The sequence below is a fragment of the Columba livia genome, chromosome 5, assembly GCF_036013475.1.
Source record: "Columba livia isolate bColLiv1 breed racing homer chromosome 5, bColLiv1.pat.W.v2, whole genome shotgun sequence".
NCBI classification, from domain to species: domain Eukaryota; kingdom Metazoa; phylum Chordata; class Aves; order Columbiformes; family Columbidae; genus Columba; species Columba livia.
In genome coordinates, this window is record NC_088606.1 from 11054172 (window position 1) to 11071848 (window position 17677).

A 17677-nucleotide genomic window follows, 5' to 3' on the forward strand; every position below is an offset into this window, starting at 1 on the left:
TTGTTTTTTAAATAAGTGAATTAATTTATTCATATTTGTACATAAAGTTGTATACAATTTCAGATAGCATTACAGTTAGATTAACAAAAGCCAGTTAGCAAAAGGAAAATACAAAACTAAAAATTATTCTGGATACAGAAGGAAGGTTTCAAGATCATGTTCATGTAAGTCCAGTTTGGTGGTATTTGGTGAAATATTTAGTTATTTAAGATGAAATGCTTTAAAAAAAATCAAGTGACTTCTATAAAATCATATCTAAGGCAGATTTTATTGTACATTGATTTTAAACATTTGGATAAAGGGAAAACCTGAGATCTATACCCAAAAGCTATTCTCTGCAGAAGAGACATAAACATTTGTTTGCTTTTTGTAGCAAACAGTATATACCATTGTTACTATAAAAGTTGTGCTGTACATTAGCTGTAGTGCAGGTCACTTTCATATTAAGTGCCCATAAAGGCTTAACAAAATATACAAAGTCTTACAAGGTGAGGCTGTTTAAAGCATTAATTGTATACATATTGCACACTATAGTGAATACTCATGGTTCAAAAATTACTCACATTGCATTTGCCAGTTCTCACATAATGAACCGTGCTGGAATGAGAAAGGGTCAGGAACAGCAAACGTTACCGGCTGTCACGTGAGCAGAAAGGGGGAGGTGGGTCCGTGGGGGCTGGTGTCTTCCCTGCAGTGGCCAACAGGTTGCTGTTACTGGTCCCGGGACTCGTAAAGAAGTTTTGTTGCCTAACATGGAGGCAAAACGTCATTGTGTTAATTGAAGTTTCACTTGCAGCCACCTCATCTCCTTCATACCCCTCCAAAAATTGCCTTTAAAGGCTTTAAATTCTTCCTCTATTTTCTTCTTTCTGAAGAATTTAGATTAACTTTTATTTGTTCCTTCTTGGTCACAAATGACCATTTACAATCAAAACTTTCTTGCAAAGAGTTACGAGTAGCATTTCTGAGATTCTGGCAACCTGTCTAAAACTACGCATTAAACAATGTTATTCTGGTCTAATTCCTCCTACCTCTTCTGCTTCCCCCTGGCCAAGCTTTGGTGAGATGTTGCACTTGTCCCAAACTACGGGATCAACCAACCCCCTGCAATGAACAGCTGTGTGTTCTCTATCAACACATCCTTTCACATGCTGTTGACCAGGAGCTCAGCAAGTCCCACTGCTCTGGTCACTTACTCAAAACTCCCTTCAAAGGAGACAAATCCGTGGGGGGGAGGGTGTTAAGCCTGTCCCTAAAATACCCATTTTCACCATGTCTGCAGGAGCTGCATGGCTTGTGAGGGGTGGATTAGATGAGGTAAGGCTCTGCTCGCATGGCAACACCAAGTCTGAGTGCACTGTGCTGAACACACGTTAAACGCCGGGGCAGAGGTGGCTGGGGAGCCGAACAATGTTGATAAAGAGGCCAACAGCCAGAAACTTGTATTTGCAGACAGCTTATACATTACTGTTCATCTGATTGACATTTAGAACTAAGTTCCAGAACGAGTTGGGGTGGTTTTGTTTTTTGTCTCCCATAATGTTGACATATGAAATAATAAACTTCAGTTTCATTAGCCACAGAGAGCCTAGCAACAGGAGATGACACAATCTTCCAGAGGGTCCTGCCCACACCTCTGTGCCCGTTTTCAAAAAATAACTTCCTTGAGCCTTCACGAAGTAGTAAAAACAATTCACCGAGTTTAGGTTCGAAAGAGTATTTCATAATGCATATTCTTCAGTAACACAAACCTAAGGAACCTGAGAGTCTAATTCTTACTTCTTTTCACATCTAAGACCTTGGGCAACCCTTTGCAGTGCGTATCTTCTTCAGGTATCAGCATAAAGCTACAGTCACGTTCAGAACAACCATCCACAGCTTCTGTTTCCTTAGCAACTAAAGTCCTTAAATAAAAAATAATGAAAAAAGGCTCTGAAGGCTGCGGACTCTCACGTAAAGATTTTCTTCAGCCTTCTGTCGGTTTTGCCTCCTTTGCTTACCTTATGCATAGCAGCCAGCCAGCTGGCTGACAGCTTCTTGTTGCAGCTCAAGTCCTCGCTGGCTGTGAACTTCATCTGCGTGAGCTCCTCTGAGCCGGGTACTTTGTACTGCAGAATCATTCCTATGGCACGAGTGTTACCTCCTGAAAAAAGGAATAAAACCTTGAACAGCAACACATTTTGCCAACTAAGTAACACAACTTCTTCTAGCTAAGAAGTACATTTGAGGAAAACTCATCACAACTGGGGGTGCACTAACAACTGCTGCTTCAGAGGAGGTGACCGCGGTGTTAATGCCGGGCAATGCAATGTGCAGAGTCAGTATTGCTTAATTCTCTCTAGCAATCACTGAGAAAAAAACTTGTATAACCATCATAGTAGATGGCATAGTTTCATGCTGTAACCTGGGTTTGTAAACTGAATTACTAGTGTCCAGTTAGACTGATATCAGAGGGATTCCCACTTGATTCCAAGTCTGACATAGCAGTCAAAGTCCCTCCAAACCCAGCAAAGCTTGGGAAAGGTGCTTACACAAGATTAGAGGACAACTGGACACATCACTTACGTCCTGAAGGAAATGCACTACAAAAGACATTGCTCTGACAACAGTGTGATAGCGAGAGGTTTGTTTCTCTTTTCCTCTAGCTGCATAGAGATTAGAATAAACCAAAGCAGTACACAGAAGTGAAACAAAGGTTTTGTTTGCAATACCACACTTTACTGGCATTACCTCCTGAAGCAGCAGAGCACAAGCTGAGCCCCAGGAAGGGCTCCACCATACACAGGCAGACGCTTTTCGCACAGTTCTTTTTAAAAAGTGTCTGCATGAGAGGGCTCCTACAGGCCATTGCTGGAACCTCTGAGGAGCCAGACAAAGAATCCCAATCTAAGCAACCTGATCAAAAGCCCGCAAGCAGCGTTTATGTAAGACATTCGCACTTCTTCTAGGATGAATTGAAATCCAACTTCTTCGCTTGCTCCCCTGCATCCACCTGGTCACACTAACAGATTAAGGCACTACTTAAAGATAAACCAGTGCAAATCAAACACCCCCAGCCTTGACCAGTTTTATTTATTCACAATGTCCATGTCTGGCACTCCAGGACACAACTGAGTCAGGCAGAACACACCTTACGCAACCTTACGTCTTATTTACTTTAAGGATGTGTAAAAGCAAGCCATTAGTTAACAGTTTATTTATTCCGTGCAAAGCCTTACTGGCCAGTACACAAGAACGATGTTATTCACTCTGGTTTGCACAGTTCAGCACACCTCTGCTGAAGCACGTGGCATGTAACCACTGCAGACACTATTTCTCATCTTCCCCGCTTTGTTCCGGCACGGACAATAGCACACGTGTTCTAAAGAAGGCCTCGAGTGGTTTAGCTCTCCTCCAAAGTTACAAAACATCAATTTGCAGTTTATTAAACAGACAGATGGCAAGGAACAGATACATGTCAGATCTGAACAGAACTTGTCTTAAGTTGAACAGCTATAGATCAAATTAAATAAAAAAACAACACACAACAAAATACACTGCAGAGGAAGAAAGATGGGAGGGGGGCCATGACAACATGCTTGGGTGAGTCATGCTCAAAGGCACTGGTGATACCTTCAGTAATATGCTGGCTCTCCAGAAGGCTGGTGTAAGTGTGAATATCTTTGTCTACCATCAAGAAGGAAGGCAGGCAGGCAAAAACATAAAGCAGTCAGAAGAGCAGTGAACAAGGAATTAAGTAACTCAGCAATACATCTGGTTGTTTCGAACAGCAAGATAAGTTTATTACAGTTAACATGCTGTACTGACTGAATATTGCACAGATAGGGTGTCCAATTAGAAAATTCCAGCAGTGCCAGAGGTGTTGCTAAAGAACAATTATTAAAATTCCTGACCTTGTTTGTTCTCATTTCAGTGAAATTGTATTCAAGTTCATCCTGAAATACTCTAAAAATCTGGTAAGAGATGAGGCAGTAAGTAACTGCCCTCTGATTCAGATGTTGCCAGTTCCACTGGCCACCCATTAATCTTGAATTAAGAAAGTATAGCTTAATTATCCCTCCCCCCCCCCAGTTTCCCCTATCACTCTTCTCACCATTTTTTGGACCAGTAGAAGAGAATTCCGAGCTGGATTCTGAAATTGATACTACCAAAGACCAACAGTTCCCTCTTACGAGGTTTTGAATTAACACATATTTATATTGAGCCAAGAGACAGTATCAGAACAGATGATGACCACCTTTACCCAGGCTAATCAAGGAGCTCTCCCATTTAGAGCTGTAAGGTAATTTCTCAAGTTTTAGGTTTTTCCCAAAATCGCAGTAGCTGCATGGACAGGGTTTCACACACTGCACTGTTCTGAGAGCAGTTGTAACTATGTTAGTTACCAATGACCTAGAAATGCACTGTCTAGCTCAAACAATAATTACAGCTTCACTTATTTTTAATTAATTTGTATTCAGTGAAAAATTTACCTCCAGGAGTAAATCCCTCTGTGAGTATCTGAACAGTTGAAATCTGTATAATTTCAATTTCATAGTGGCTGTCTCCATCCAAAACCAGGTATCTACATGACAGAAGAAAAACACATTATTTAAAAAAAAAAAAGTGTTTGGTTGGGTTTTTTTGGGTTTTTTCCTACAATATCAAGTCCAAATCAAAGGAAAAAAGTAAACATAATCTCCAAGTGACCAGCTGTTCATATGTTCTTTGCAGTGGGGAGGTAGAGAAATCAAGCAGGAAAAGTTAATTTTCATTGAAGTTCTTCACCTAAAGTAAAACAAACAAACAAGCCACCACAGAAATCTATAGTTCAGTTTGCCAGGGGACCCTTTTGAAATTCGAAAAGCATTTTTCCAAAGTTCTGGAGGAAGAAGAGAGCACAGAGTCTAAAGTGTTGCAGCCAACCAAACTGTAAGGATGACCAAAGCAACGCGCTGGCTGTAAGGTTAAATGATCCAGCGCAGTGCTGGAACCATTCTCAAACAAGCTTTTTTCACTGGCTACAGATTTTTCCCTGTCCCCCCTTCCCCTGATCCCCTATCAGTGGCAAAACCACTGTACTCCAGTGGCACTCCAAGGCACTCCCAGCGAGCAGAGCTCCACCATTCAAAGGCCCTCTGATCCACACCGCTGGTAAATTCAAAACACCTTAGACCAATAAAGTTGTATCTGCCCTTTCAGCCCAATTACTCTCTCCAATATCCTTGCAGCAAGTTACTCTTATATTTTGTTTAGGTTATTACATAACAACATAGCTGTAAGTGCAACAAAAATACAGTTTACAAGTGCAATTTCTAACAATCTTTCTCACCTCTGATTGTTGGAAAGTCGACAAACCATGAGCTCAGATTTATCAGATGTTCCCAGAGTTACAAAAAATGTAGCACCTGGAAAGACATGGTTTAGTGTTCTAATGCAGAGTTTAGGAAGGAACAGTCAAGTACCAAAAAGCTTAACTAATTTTTACTTACTGCACCTAATGCACTGAATTGGGTGAAGTGAGAGACTAATTGAAATGTTACATTCATTAAAATCAGCAGAACACTCAAATATAAAAAGCTGGTCTTTAATTATCATGTTCTAAGTCACAGAACCTTTCAAAAGTGCTATGTAATTCCTCCCCCATCTTGTGGAAATACAGATGATATCCAAGATGAATCTTTAAAAATGAGAGATTTGGAGATGGCAAAAACCAGGCAGTTAAAGACCCTACCTTGTCACCATAATATATGCTATTGTTTCAATATTCCAAACAAATCTGACAGAAGAATCTAGCAGGAGGATGTGACCTTCAGCTCTATGTTTAATAAACAGTGAAGACATCTCTTTTCCATTACTGAAGGCCAGCTCAGTCTTACTTTGAGGTCAATGAACTTCAGCCTTCACATTATGTTTCTTCCTGCCCACAACAGCTCCTTTGACATCAGGAAAGTCATCTTAGCTACGTTAGTGAAGTGATTCATAACTTAAAATAAAGCAGACTACACACCTAACCACTGTATTTCCCCCATGCCTCACACTCCCTCTATTAACTAATCCCAATACTGCTGGTCCGGGAAACAAAGGCAATAACAACACGCAGCCTGGCTGAATGGGCTGCGATCCACCTCCACAATCTGAACTGCGCAGCCTCAGACACCTGCACCTCACCCTCTATTTCACAGCTTTCCACAGCCTCACTGGCACCCACTCACATGGACCCCCAGGCTGCTGCTGAAGGGAGACAGGTGACAGAAGCAAAACTACAAAGGACATCACAACCACCAAGACCTCTGGCTCTACAGTAAGTCAGCAACAACTTCAGACTTGAATTGTACAACACGAATGCAAGCAGGACAAGCTTTAAAAGAAAAAAATAATCTTTGGTTTAAAATACATTATTTAAAAATTCATCTACACCCTCGTCTTCAGAGCAGAGTAATGAAGGATTTGCCTGTTACTGGGATGAACCTAGAATCTCCCTAGGAACACTCGTGGTAGTCAGATGTGTGGTTTAGCTTACCGATTGTACACATCAGCATCACGCTGAGAGGTGAAAGCCCATCAAAAGGCACTGAACAATCACAGGCAATTTTAAAACCTGAAGTTTCAGCTTTCTTAATGGAACTGGAACACGAATCACCGTATTCCATGTAGTTTTAATGCTGTGCAAAATGGACCACTCAGGATGATCTGCCATCAACCATAGCTGTAGGCCATGGACAAGATCAAAGCTCACAGACAAAGCTCGAAACAAGACTGCGTCTTGTCAGAAAATATTAAAACATTATTGATTAAGCATTTTTCATCCTTATTTAATGTAACAGGAAATATGGCTAAAAGATGCATTATTGTAAGAAAAATGTCAACTGCACACACATCTGTTCTTGGAGGCGTTAAAAATTCCTTTGTGTTTAATTAAGCCACTCTTTGTAAACATTGACTAAAAAGTGTAAGCTTCTCTCTAAATAAATGGATAACACAGAATTATTAAGTGGCAAACACGCAGCATGACAATGGAAAAGGATTTAAATGAGACAAAGCTGCTGCTTGTTTGACAAGAGACATTAGTCTCGACATTTATCACATTTGTTCAACGCCGCGTCTGAATAAATATAAATGAGATCAAAACAACATATATATGCATTCAGTTCTTACCATTCATGAGCACTTTAAGCTGTTTGTCATAAAACTCCGCTTCTTTCTGAGAGATGAGGGCACATTCAGCACACTGGCGTACAGGGTCCACGAAGCACATGCGAGGCAGAGGCACTTTTTTACTGCAGCACTTGTCACAGAAGCACTTTCCGCATCTTCGGCAGTGATGCTAAGCATGAGAGAACATTTTGTTTATTTATTTACACAGGAAGCTATTAGGGAATAATTTGATAAAGTTTACTACATTAAATATCCTCCTCCCCAAGAAACAGAACAGTTTCTTAGGTACGAAACATACAACTTGAGGGGCAGGTAAAAGAAATTTAACTGCTGGAGTGGTAGAAAGAAATCTCTGAAGACTGAACACAAAGGACTGAGTGTAGTATGAGCAAAAGCACTGTAAGCCTTTGTTGGCGCTCTGTAAACACACGCCTAAGGCAGACAAGACACTGACAGGGCTTCTCCAGTGTCCAGTAAATCCTTCATCTTACTGTCAATAAAAACGCAAGAGAAGAGTGGTTTGTAGATACCTACCCACTTCCAAACACAGATCTTGTGAAACTTCAAGTGAAGAGCCTACTCTTTTCCCTTAAAACTTGCTCCCAAGTTTTTCCTATGGAAACTTAAAACCTAAAGCTATTTCTTTATCAGAAATTTCAGGCAGCACAGTACAAATTCAATGAAGTTGCAAAAGCGGAACTAATATTTCAATGTGTTTCAGAGCTACTAGATCTGCACCAAGTGGCTTGTGCTCCGCATCACTGTTGGGGTGTGACAGTCCCGGCAGGGCTCCTTGATGCAAGTTCTCACGTCAGACAGAACAGGTATTGCCAGGCAAGCAGGAACCGATTCGTGGCTCAAAGCAAGTTTGAACAGTTTGATACAAGGAACTGATACGCTGCACTTTTGGTCAGTGTTAGGCTTTCCTTCTAAATATTATGCAAAATTCTCTGGAGTACCCATTTCCCAAGGTTACCTCCATTTACTTCCCAAAGCTAACACAGGTAAACCACAGCAGCCTAATAAATCAGTGCTTCTCAATCAGAACACTCCAATCAACCACCATGCTCTTAACCCATCCAACTAAAAGGTAAAACAAGAACCAGGAGAAAATACACTCCATTATTTAATAGCACTAGGATCACTAATATCCTAATGCTCGTCAGGCCTCCTGAAAATTTATACCTATCTGGTAGAACATATTACTACATTTGGTTTAGAATTTCTCCTTTCCTCTCCCTCCAAACAACAAATTAAAAAACATTGGCCATGTCAATGCCCTCCAAGTCACATTTCCACATCTTTCTTCACCTCCACAAGCACATGGTAAAAGAGTGTCACTGTAGTTTTACAAAGAGATTATATTCCCTGCTAAGAGTCACTGTTGGCCTTTTTTGTGAGGCTGCTTTCCTTCTCCATGCAGAAACCCTAATATCAGCAGAATGTTTTCCAAGAGCAGTATTCCATACACCAGCCTGCATTCCACACAACCTGCTTATTTTTATGTAATGAATATAATTTAACTGTAATGTTAAGTGTTTTCATACAGCAAGCTTCATTATGGCTCAGAGCAATCAAGGCAGTTTACACTTTCTACTCACATCAGAAATTCCCTTTTCCAAACCTGAGATAAATCTTGTTTTACTTTTAGAACAGAAGGAGAATCTGAGGTTTTGTTCTCAGTATTTGACAATATGGTTCTTTAATGTAAGATTATAATTCATAACTCCTCAAAACACTTCTGCTTACATTCCCACAACTAATTTCACCTCTTGAAACACAACTGAACTAGTTAGTTGATTTGGTTTCTATGTCAGCAGTGATGTTAGCAACCCACTCTAGCATGAGTTTCTGTAAGTCTTCCTTTGAATGAAAATCCTCTGGGCACCCAGTAATTTGGAAAAACCCTAAGCATTGCACATTGAGCAACAAGAATTTCAAATAAATAAAATTAAAACAAAAACAGAAAGAAAAACCAGTTTAAGTTACATCAGACTTTGTATGCTATTTACTGAAATCTTCTACATTTATAACCAAAAGAAGCCCAGATTAGTATTTTGCAGTAGTTAATGCTTTACATTTCATTGATTTCTCTTACCTTTCTAGTTATGAAGTCAAATTTTGTATCACACTGCATACATCTTGGGCACTAGAAAACAGTACAAATTAAGATCAATCTACGGTATTTCTAAACCTTTAATCCTACTACCATATACAAAGACTGCGCTTTATATTATGCCCTGAAAAGAAACACCTTCAACAAATTTCCATCCTTTACCTTTTCACCATGCATAGTTTTCATGTATTTTCATACTGATGGAGCAAAACAACGTCATCCTCATTTGTAAGACAAAAAAAAGCTGCCAAACTCAGTCTCCCTGAGGAATAGTGCATTGTGCCAGCAGTCAAAACTACATTTCAGAAGTACTTATCATGCTTAATTCTGTTTGGCTATCCAGACAGTCATATATTCCAGAGTCGACTGTTTTTATACAAGTTGTCACCCTCACTGTATTATACCATGATGCTCTGTTGACTCTCTAAAACATTACTCTCAATAATGACACATTCTTGAAAGACACCAGGAACATCTGATATTCTTCCAAGCCACTAAGACTTAATTTCTATTCCAGCTAGAAAATGTCACTTCCTGAAACATTTCATTCCTAAAACAAGCTTACACCCACACTCCTCTCAAAAGAAAAACCAGAAGAAAGTTGAAGAAGTTTCTCACAACTAAGTTGAAGGGGTGACAGTATTCTTTTTCGAAACTGGCAGAAGCGATCAGTGACTTACGACAAAATTTTCCATACAGAAAGTCACCAACCAAAGGGCTGATTCTCAGCACTTCGATCACTAGATTTTCACCAAGACTTTATGTATTTTTTTTATCCACCATATCAAAAATCACTCCCCAACTGCTTATACAGCAGTTTTTATCATATTTGCAAATATTCATGCAAAATTATGCAAACCTGACTACAAGAGACTACAGCAGAATGTCGTCTTAAAAGCATGCCCGAAGCTGAACAGGTGCTGTTTGCTAAGCACACAGTAATCACCATTTGCCTTTAATTAACGCATTTCAATACTTAACCCTGTATCTTCTATAAATTCCTTCAGGTTACAACAGCTTTTGCCATCTATTTCAGGGACTTTTGCTTCAGCAGACACCCAACCACTGTCACAAGTTCAATAACTATAGCCAAGAAAATAATACAGTAGCTCAATTAACAGAATCACAGAATCGACTGGGTTGGAAAAGACCGCAGAGACCATCGAGTCCAACCCTTGGTCCAACTCTAGTCCGTTTACTAGATCATGGCACTAAGTGCCATGTCCAATCTCAGTTTAAAAACCTCCAGGGACGGCGAGTCCACTACCTCCCTGGGCAGCCATTCCAATGCCTGATCACTCTCTCTGTAAATAATTTCTTTCTAATATCCAGCCTAAATTTCCCCTGGTAGAGTTTAAGCCCATGCCCCCTTGTCCTGTTGCTAACTGCCTGGGAGAAGAGACCAATCCCCACCTGGCTATAACTTCCCTTCAGGTAGTTATAGAGAGTGATGAGGTCACCTCTAAGCCTCCTCTTCTCCAGACTAAACAACCCCAGCTCCCTCAGCCTCTCCCCATAGGTCTTATGTTCAAGTCCCTTCACCAGTCGTGTTGCTCTTCTCTGGACCCGCTCCAGCACTTCAATGTCTTTCCTGAACTGAGGGGCCCAGAACTGAACACAATACTCCAGGTGTGGCCTCCCCAATGCAGAGTACAGGGGAAGGATCACTTCCCTTGTCCTGCTGACCACGCTGTTTTTGATACAGGACAGGATACCGTTGGCCTTCTTGGCCACCTGGGCACACTGTTGGCTCATGTTGAGCTTCCTGTCAATTAGTCCCCCCAGGTCCCTTTCTGTCTGACTGCTCTCCAGCCACTCTGCGCCCAGCCTGGAGCGCTGCAGGGGGTTGTTGTGACCAAAGTGCAGCACCCGGCATTTGGCCTTATTGAACTTCATCCCATTGCAATCAGCCCATTTTTCCAGTCTATCCAGATCCCTCTGCAGAGCCCTCCTGCCTTCCAGCAGGTCGACACTCCCTCCCAACTTGGTGTCATCAGCAAATTTGCTGATGATGGTCTCAATCCCCTCATCTAAATCATCAATAAAGATGTTAAACAGGACAATTCTCTAGAAACTTTTTCTTTTGAAATACAAAACTGTTAATAATTTGCAACAGTTTATATGAAGTGTTCTGACAACTAAACAGAAGTTTAACAAATTAGAGAGAGCTATTTGCAATATCTGTTTGAACAAACTATCTGTTTCTAAACCCCACAAAAAAGAGAACTGAAAGTGTTGCATTACTGTTTCAAACAGCACACTGAATTAAGGCACCCAACCACCACTTCTCTCAGTGACTGCAGAAAAGCTTAGTCTAACATTCACTGACGAATAACCTTCAGCATAAAGCAACTTCAGCATTCCCCAGGTCTCAACCCTGTGACAGCTCTACAGCTGATACTGCATTTTACTCTATGCTGTTCTTGAGTTAGTGTTTTAATTTTTGAGACGTGTAGCTTAACAGCTTGTCTGGGAGCTGGACCTTCTAAAAATTCTTGTCTAATTTGAATTTACCAGGAGTCTAACTCATTTTCTCAAAGAAAACATGGGGATTTTTTGGCCAGAAATTAGAAGCACAAGCCGCAAACCAGAGGGTAGGGAAACACTCTTCTAAATACTGTCCTAAACGGATTTCATACACAGTGTTAGGCTAAGCATACAAGTTGCTTTGCAGCAAGGAACAAAGTTATCCATCCTTTTATTTCATATAAACCCCACAGAAAAGTATTTCTGAATTCTAGATCTATGAAGCTAACAGTGTCTGATGCACAGAGCAGACACAAACAAACCACGAGTCAAATACCATACGGTAGCAGGCATCGCAAAATAGGATTTTCCTTCAAGGCACTTCTGCTTTAAGTAACCAAAATGAAGTGAACCCATTTGCATAATACCAACTTCTACATTGCCTGGGAAGAAATCTCTACCAAAGAACATCTTGAAATGTGAATCCTTCCTATTCATCCATATGCTGACATAAGTAGAAAGTGTCTGTGTATTAAATTAAGCTTTATTGCTTGAAGGGTTTTTTTTTTATCACATTTACAGAGAAGAAAGCATGATATTTGAGTTGCTTTTCATGTCTTCAAGATACAGGCTTTTAAAAACCACTGCAAATCTGGAAGGAATAAATTAAATAAAAATGCATTCATTTCACATACAATCAACATACCACTAATACTGACATCGGCTTGCTTCATATAGCAAGAGCAACTGGAAGAACACCTGACAGGCGTTGGATATTCATATTAACTTAAAAATACTGAGAGCTAGATCACTTGGAGGGACAGGAGTTGGACTCAATGATCCCTGTGTGTCCCTTCCAACCTAGGACATTCTATGATTCTCCAAATAGAGTGGAACTTCTCATGTGTTAGCTGAAGTGTGATAAGGAGAATACTGTAGATGGACAGGAAGCTATAGTTACACTTCATATGCTTTATTTGCATATACACTAACAAAGTGATTCAAGAAGTGATGCAAGGCAACACCTGGTTGAGCTTGTTAACACAGTGAACTTTTGCAGATGTGAAAGTTGACACGCTCATCAAATCACACGCCTGACCAAACTGAAAACAACACAAACATACAGCAGATACAGCTTAGGATTGTCTCTGATATTACAGCTGTACAGGGCCAATCCATTGCCCGAGCTACACGAGCTTGCCAGAGCACAGCTCTGTCACACAACTCCTGCCGACCCCAAGAGCCCGAGCCAACACACAACCCAGCTGCACAAAGCTCAGCTCCCTCCGGAGGGATCCAGGAGCCCCAGGGAACCCAGCACCACATCCTTACACTACCCTCACACACCCCAGATCTGCGGTACACAGTGTTCCTCAGCACATAAACATCTGGGACACAGCTGGATGTCACGAGGTTTGGCCACCTCTGCCTTCAAACATACAAGTTTCACTCAATTTCTAGTCCAAGTTTTCCTTATGGGAACATCAGCATTTGAGCTCTGCTGATTAACAAACTTGGGGGCAGACAAGGCACACACGGTGACCAACATTTTAGGCTCTGTCTCTAACGATGCTCAGCATGATTTTTATTGTATTATCCACCTCGCTATTTACATTATAAGTACAACTACCAAAAAGAAAGTTTCCCGTAGTCCTGCTTCAGTGATACACTTTGGCTCCTCAAAATAAATTATATTATAAATTATATTATATTATATTTTAAGAGCAAGTGTTCTCGCTGAATTCATTCACTAGATAACACTGTTTCTTTAAATTTCATTTTATTATTAAAAAGCTGAGTTTTACAAGCTTCCCTGTATATCACACACCTGCTTTATTTAAATAAAATGTTCGCAACATATTTGGTAATCATCAATCAAATGGATATCAGAATTTCAATGAACTTTAAGAAATCTAGTAAAATAACTTTTACAAAGTAATAATAATGCAAAGTTAAGATTACAAATTAACAAACATTTAAAACATTTTCCTACAATACATTTCTTCTCAACAGCAAATGTCACCGAGTCTGATGCAAAGGCAACATTCAGTCACAAATCAACACCATCAGCCTATTGATCAGCAGACTACAGGGGAAAAGCTGAATTTTAAGGAGAATTAACATCTGCAGAACAACTGCAATATAAAATTCAAACTGACAACACACATCAGACTGATGTATCTAAAACTGTATACAGACTTAATTCTTAAATGTACCTAACCAGTTTAAATAAGTCCTACCACAATTCTCAGCCTTCAGTTGAATTAAGATGGCACTATAGATTAGAATGAAATAGCAGTACCTTGCATTTTTTAAGTGAAGCTATTCTGCTATAATCAAGGACTACTGAAATATACAATTACATTTCAGAAGGTCAGGGAGAAAACCAATTTCAATTAAACTGTCACACAAATTACATCCACTGACTATGTCAGGAATCATGTTTCCAGGTGGTGCAGGTCAGTGTGCGCAGGGCACAGCAAGTCACTGAGGCAGCAAAAGCAGATTCCACGCAACACAAAGGGAAAGAACTTACACAATAACTGCCCAGACTTTGCTACCTGCTCCCTGATAAATACACACCCCACCTGCAACACACCCAGTGCTCCACACCACGTGTGGTGCCAGCCAGGTGGGAGCCCCACACTGAGCACCCATCGCTTCCAATGACACTCTGGTCGCTGAAAATTTTATCTTACCTACACTTCATACAAGACCGATACCCAGAGGCAACTGACGACGGAGAGGATTTTTTTTTATTCACGACATATAGAAAAGAATAATTTGAGAAACTCCCACAAGATGTTCTAGCAGACCACTTGTTTAAAATAAGTTGAAAAATCTCTTTCCAATAAAGTCTTGTTATTTTGGACAAAACCAGCAACTGACTTACTAGCCTTGCACCTTAGGACACTACAGGTCAGTCTCAGTTGCGTGAGCTGCAGAAGCTATGCCAGCACACTGAGCCACTAGAACTATTACTTTTACATAAAACTTTCTGCCTCAAGAGACACCAGGCAGAGGCAAAATTTTCTTCCCCATTCCTAACCAAGGAGAACATGGTGTTCCCATACAAAACAGATCAACCATGCCAGTATCTGGCAAGGAATGCCTTTGCTTAATGACTCCCTGCTTAAATTCATACTGGCTCATCAAAAATAAATCTCAATTCTTGTCACATGTAAATGCATTGGCCTGCATCCACACCACAGAACGCTGGCAATAAACAAACAAACAATTGATTCCAAGATGTATTAGCATCTAGAAGTGGGGACTGGCAACAAATAATGCATATTACATGAACTTTAATACACCATGATCACATAGTTTACTGGAAAAGTATCTAAAGGCAAAGTTGACTGAAATGGTCTAAGTTATTAAATACTCGTTTAACACTAAGAACATTCACATCGGTAGCAAGAAGGGCTGTTCTGACGCTAAGTTATTGCCTTAATATTTTGCTTTAAAAAAAAAAACCAAACAAAACCACAACGTGGTCTTCAGAATTACCTTTTCTAACCATTTAAAGAGCATGCTTCACTAACCATTCACGCTGCACAGTCCACTACATCTTTAACTCAGTAAGTTCCTCACTAATTTTGGTGACATGCCCACGCACCCCTCAAGAACCAGTGACGCTCCAACGCTCTCCAGTCCATTACTTTAAGCGAAAATTTAAAAGCGTGATGTACAGCTAAAAACACGGCGCTGGAGCGAGCCTGGAGGGGCCGAGCCGGCACCGCGCCCCCCGGCACCGCGCGGCCGCCGAGCCCCGGAGGGGCTGCAAGGGGCCACCACAGCCCTCCGTGCGTCCCCCCGAGCCGCAAGGGGCCCCCCAGCCGCCACGACCGCCGCCGTGCCCCGGGAGAGGGACAAGCGGGAAAGGGGAAGAAGCGCCCAGCCTCGGGTTCCTCGGCCCGTCCGGAGCAGCGGCTGCTGAGGCGGCGGGAACCCCGCGGGCGCAGGGGGGCCCCACCCCGGGTAAAGAAAGGGCGGCGCCCCCCGATACCTCCTTGTCAGGGACCCAGGGGGGCTCGTCCAAGCCGAAGGGGCTGCGGGCGGAGCGGTGCTCGGGCACCATGCGCAGCCCGCTGGGTGAGCGCACCAGCTTCTTGGCGTCGCGGGCCTCACAGCCCGACATCTTGCCCCCTCCAGCTCCGCCACCGCTACTCGCCCCCCCGCCCCCCTCGGGACTGGCAGTGCCGCTGGCCAATCGCTGCCAAGACCCTCTGGAACAAGCAGGACGCGAGTCCAATGGAAAATAGTGAGCCGCCAGTCCCCGCCACCAGCCCCAGCCGCCCAATAGAACACCGGCTCCGCACTTCCCAGCCAATCCCGTATCGCCTGGGGTTTAAGGATGGCATGTTATGAGTTCCCCACCCTTTCAGGGGCTCGAGGCGCATGCGCAGCAGGAATTACTGACCCCGCAACCCGGAAACGAAAGGTGTGCGCCCCTTAGAGCCCCGTATTCCGCGTTCGGGGAAATGCGACAGCAAATCAGCAGGGCGGGCTCAGCTGGCCGCGGCCGTGAGCGGCTCCGGGGAAGCTCCACGGCTGCTGGGGTAGCGCCCGTGCTGAGGGGCCCACCGAGCCGCTTGTGCCACCGCCGGCACGGGCGAACGCTCGCCTCCGGCGCCGCGGAAGAGATCATCACCGGAGCGACAAGCGTCCTGCCCGCTGCTCGAGCAGCGCCCCGCTATTGGCTGCCCTGCCGGAGCTGTCCTCAGTTGTCGCTTTGGGGACTTTTGATTGGCCTGCAGCCAGTGACGTCGCAGGCAAGCTGCTCGCCGATTGGCTGCAGGCTCTTGCGCCGGCTCTGGCGGGGTGTTCGTAGGGGGCTGAGGGCGGTGGAGCGCCGTGTCCCTGCTGCCCGCGCCGAACGTTCCCGTGAGGCCGCAGTGCACGAATGTTCGCAGCCCTTCCCGGCGAAGGCCGCCATGATCAGTTTCAGTAAGTTGTGGCTTCTAACTCTTGCCGGAATGTCGCTTTATGTAGGTGTTGCTTAAAAATAACTTCTTCTGCGTTTGTTCTGTTACCAGGATCCATGGCAACCTCTCCTCCCCCACGTTAAAAAAGGGATGGCTCACTAAGTCATATATTAGTATGTAACTGTTATGTGTCTGCTGCAATCCTTCCTAACAGAATCACAGAATGCCAGGGATTGGAAGGGACCTCAAGAGATCATCCAGTCCAATCCCCCTGCTGGAGCAGGAACACCCAGATCAGGTTACACAGGAAGGTGTCCAGGCGGGTTTTGAATGTCTCCAGAGCAGGAGACTCCACAACCCCCCTGGGCAGCCTGTTCCAGTGTCTGTTACCCTCACTGAGAAGAAGTTTCTTCTCATATTTAAGTGGAACCTTTTGTGTACTGGTTTGCACCCATTGCCCCTTGTCCTATCATTGGTTGTCACTGAGAAGAGCCTGGCTCCATCCTCCTGACACTCACCCTTTATATATTTATAAACATGAATGAGGTCACCCCTCAGTCTCCTCCAAGCTAAAGAGACCCAGCTCCCTCAGCCTTTCCTCACACTGCAGATGCTCCACTCCCTAATCATCTTGGTGGCTGCGCTGGACTCTCTCCAGCAGTGGTCTGAATAACAGTGACAAACCCCACAGTGCTCTCCTAGGCAGCTGTAGCGCTAAACTGTGGTGTTCTAGAGCAAACTATTAAAGAGTGTTTGATGTTGTTACAGGTAACAAACTGATTTGAATGTTATAATACTAAATTTGCTTCTAGCTACTCAAAATATATTTGACTACCCAATGTATGAGTAGTCCTGGATTGTTCTAAATTGCACGTGCATGAGATCTTTTTTATATTTGAAAATGAAAAGCTTATGTAAAGAGTGGCAGGATCGAAATAAGCATCCAACAGGTGTGCGAAATTCAGTCCAGAGCAAAAGCACTCTGCAGAATTACAAGGAATTAAAAGTACTAGTAATTCTTAACTGCAAT

The 17677-nt window shown here is 42.7% G+C and overlaps 2 protein-coding genes across 8 annotated transcripts in view; one reads left to right on the plus strand and one right to left on the minus strand.

Moving 5' to 3' along the window:
* On the minus strand, positions 1-16370 carry ZFYVE21 (zinc finger FYVE-type containing 21). 7 transcript variants are annotated; one of them, XM_065063367.1, is made up of 8 exons: positions 16143-16370; positions 9236-9286; positions 7138-7306; positions 5312-5387; positions 4473-4564; positions 3613-3666; positions 2001-2143; positions 1-747 (listed from the first exon to the last, which is right to left on the minus strand). In XM_065063367.1, exons 1-8 carry the CDS (start codon positions 16368-16370, stop codon positions 712-714), a joined length of 849 nt encoding a protein of 282 aa, XP_064919439.1. In that variant the 3' UTR covers positions 1-711. The 7 variants fall into 7 exon arrangements, with proteins under 7 accessions (XP_064919439.1, XP_064919441.1, XP_064919440.1 ...); XM_065063369.1 differs by lacking the exon at positions 16143-16370 and adding an exon at positions 15729-15945; XM_065063368.1 differs by lacking the exon at positions 3613-3666.
* The window catches only part of XRCC3 (X-ray repair cross complementing 3), a 17256-nt gene continuing 15949 nt past the window's right edge, over positions 16371-17677 (plus strand). The window contains exon 1 of the mRNA XM_005506064.4: positions 16371-16669. The gene's annotated coding sequence lies outside the window, so the exon portion shown is untranslated. The remainder of the gene's footprint in view (positions 16670-17677) is intronic.

Bases quoted from the DNA above. Each gene is read 5' to 3' on its own strand.
- ZFYVE21 (XM_065063367.1), bottom strand. From the start codon at position 16,370: ATGATCTCTTCCGCGGCGCCGGAGGCGAGCGTTCGCCCGTGCCGGCGG. The intron at 5,388-7,137 runs GTAAGAACTGAA...ATGTCTTTCCAG, and splicing joins GCTTAAAGTGCTCATGAATG to GTGCTACATTTTTTGTAACT. The intron at 2,144-3,612 runs GTATCACCAGTG...TCCTTTTTTCAG, and splicing joins GAGCCAGCATATTACTGAAG to GAGGTAACACTCGTGCCATA.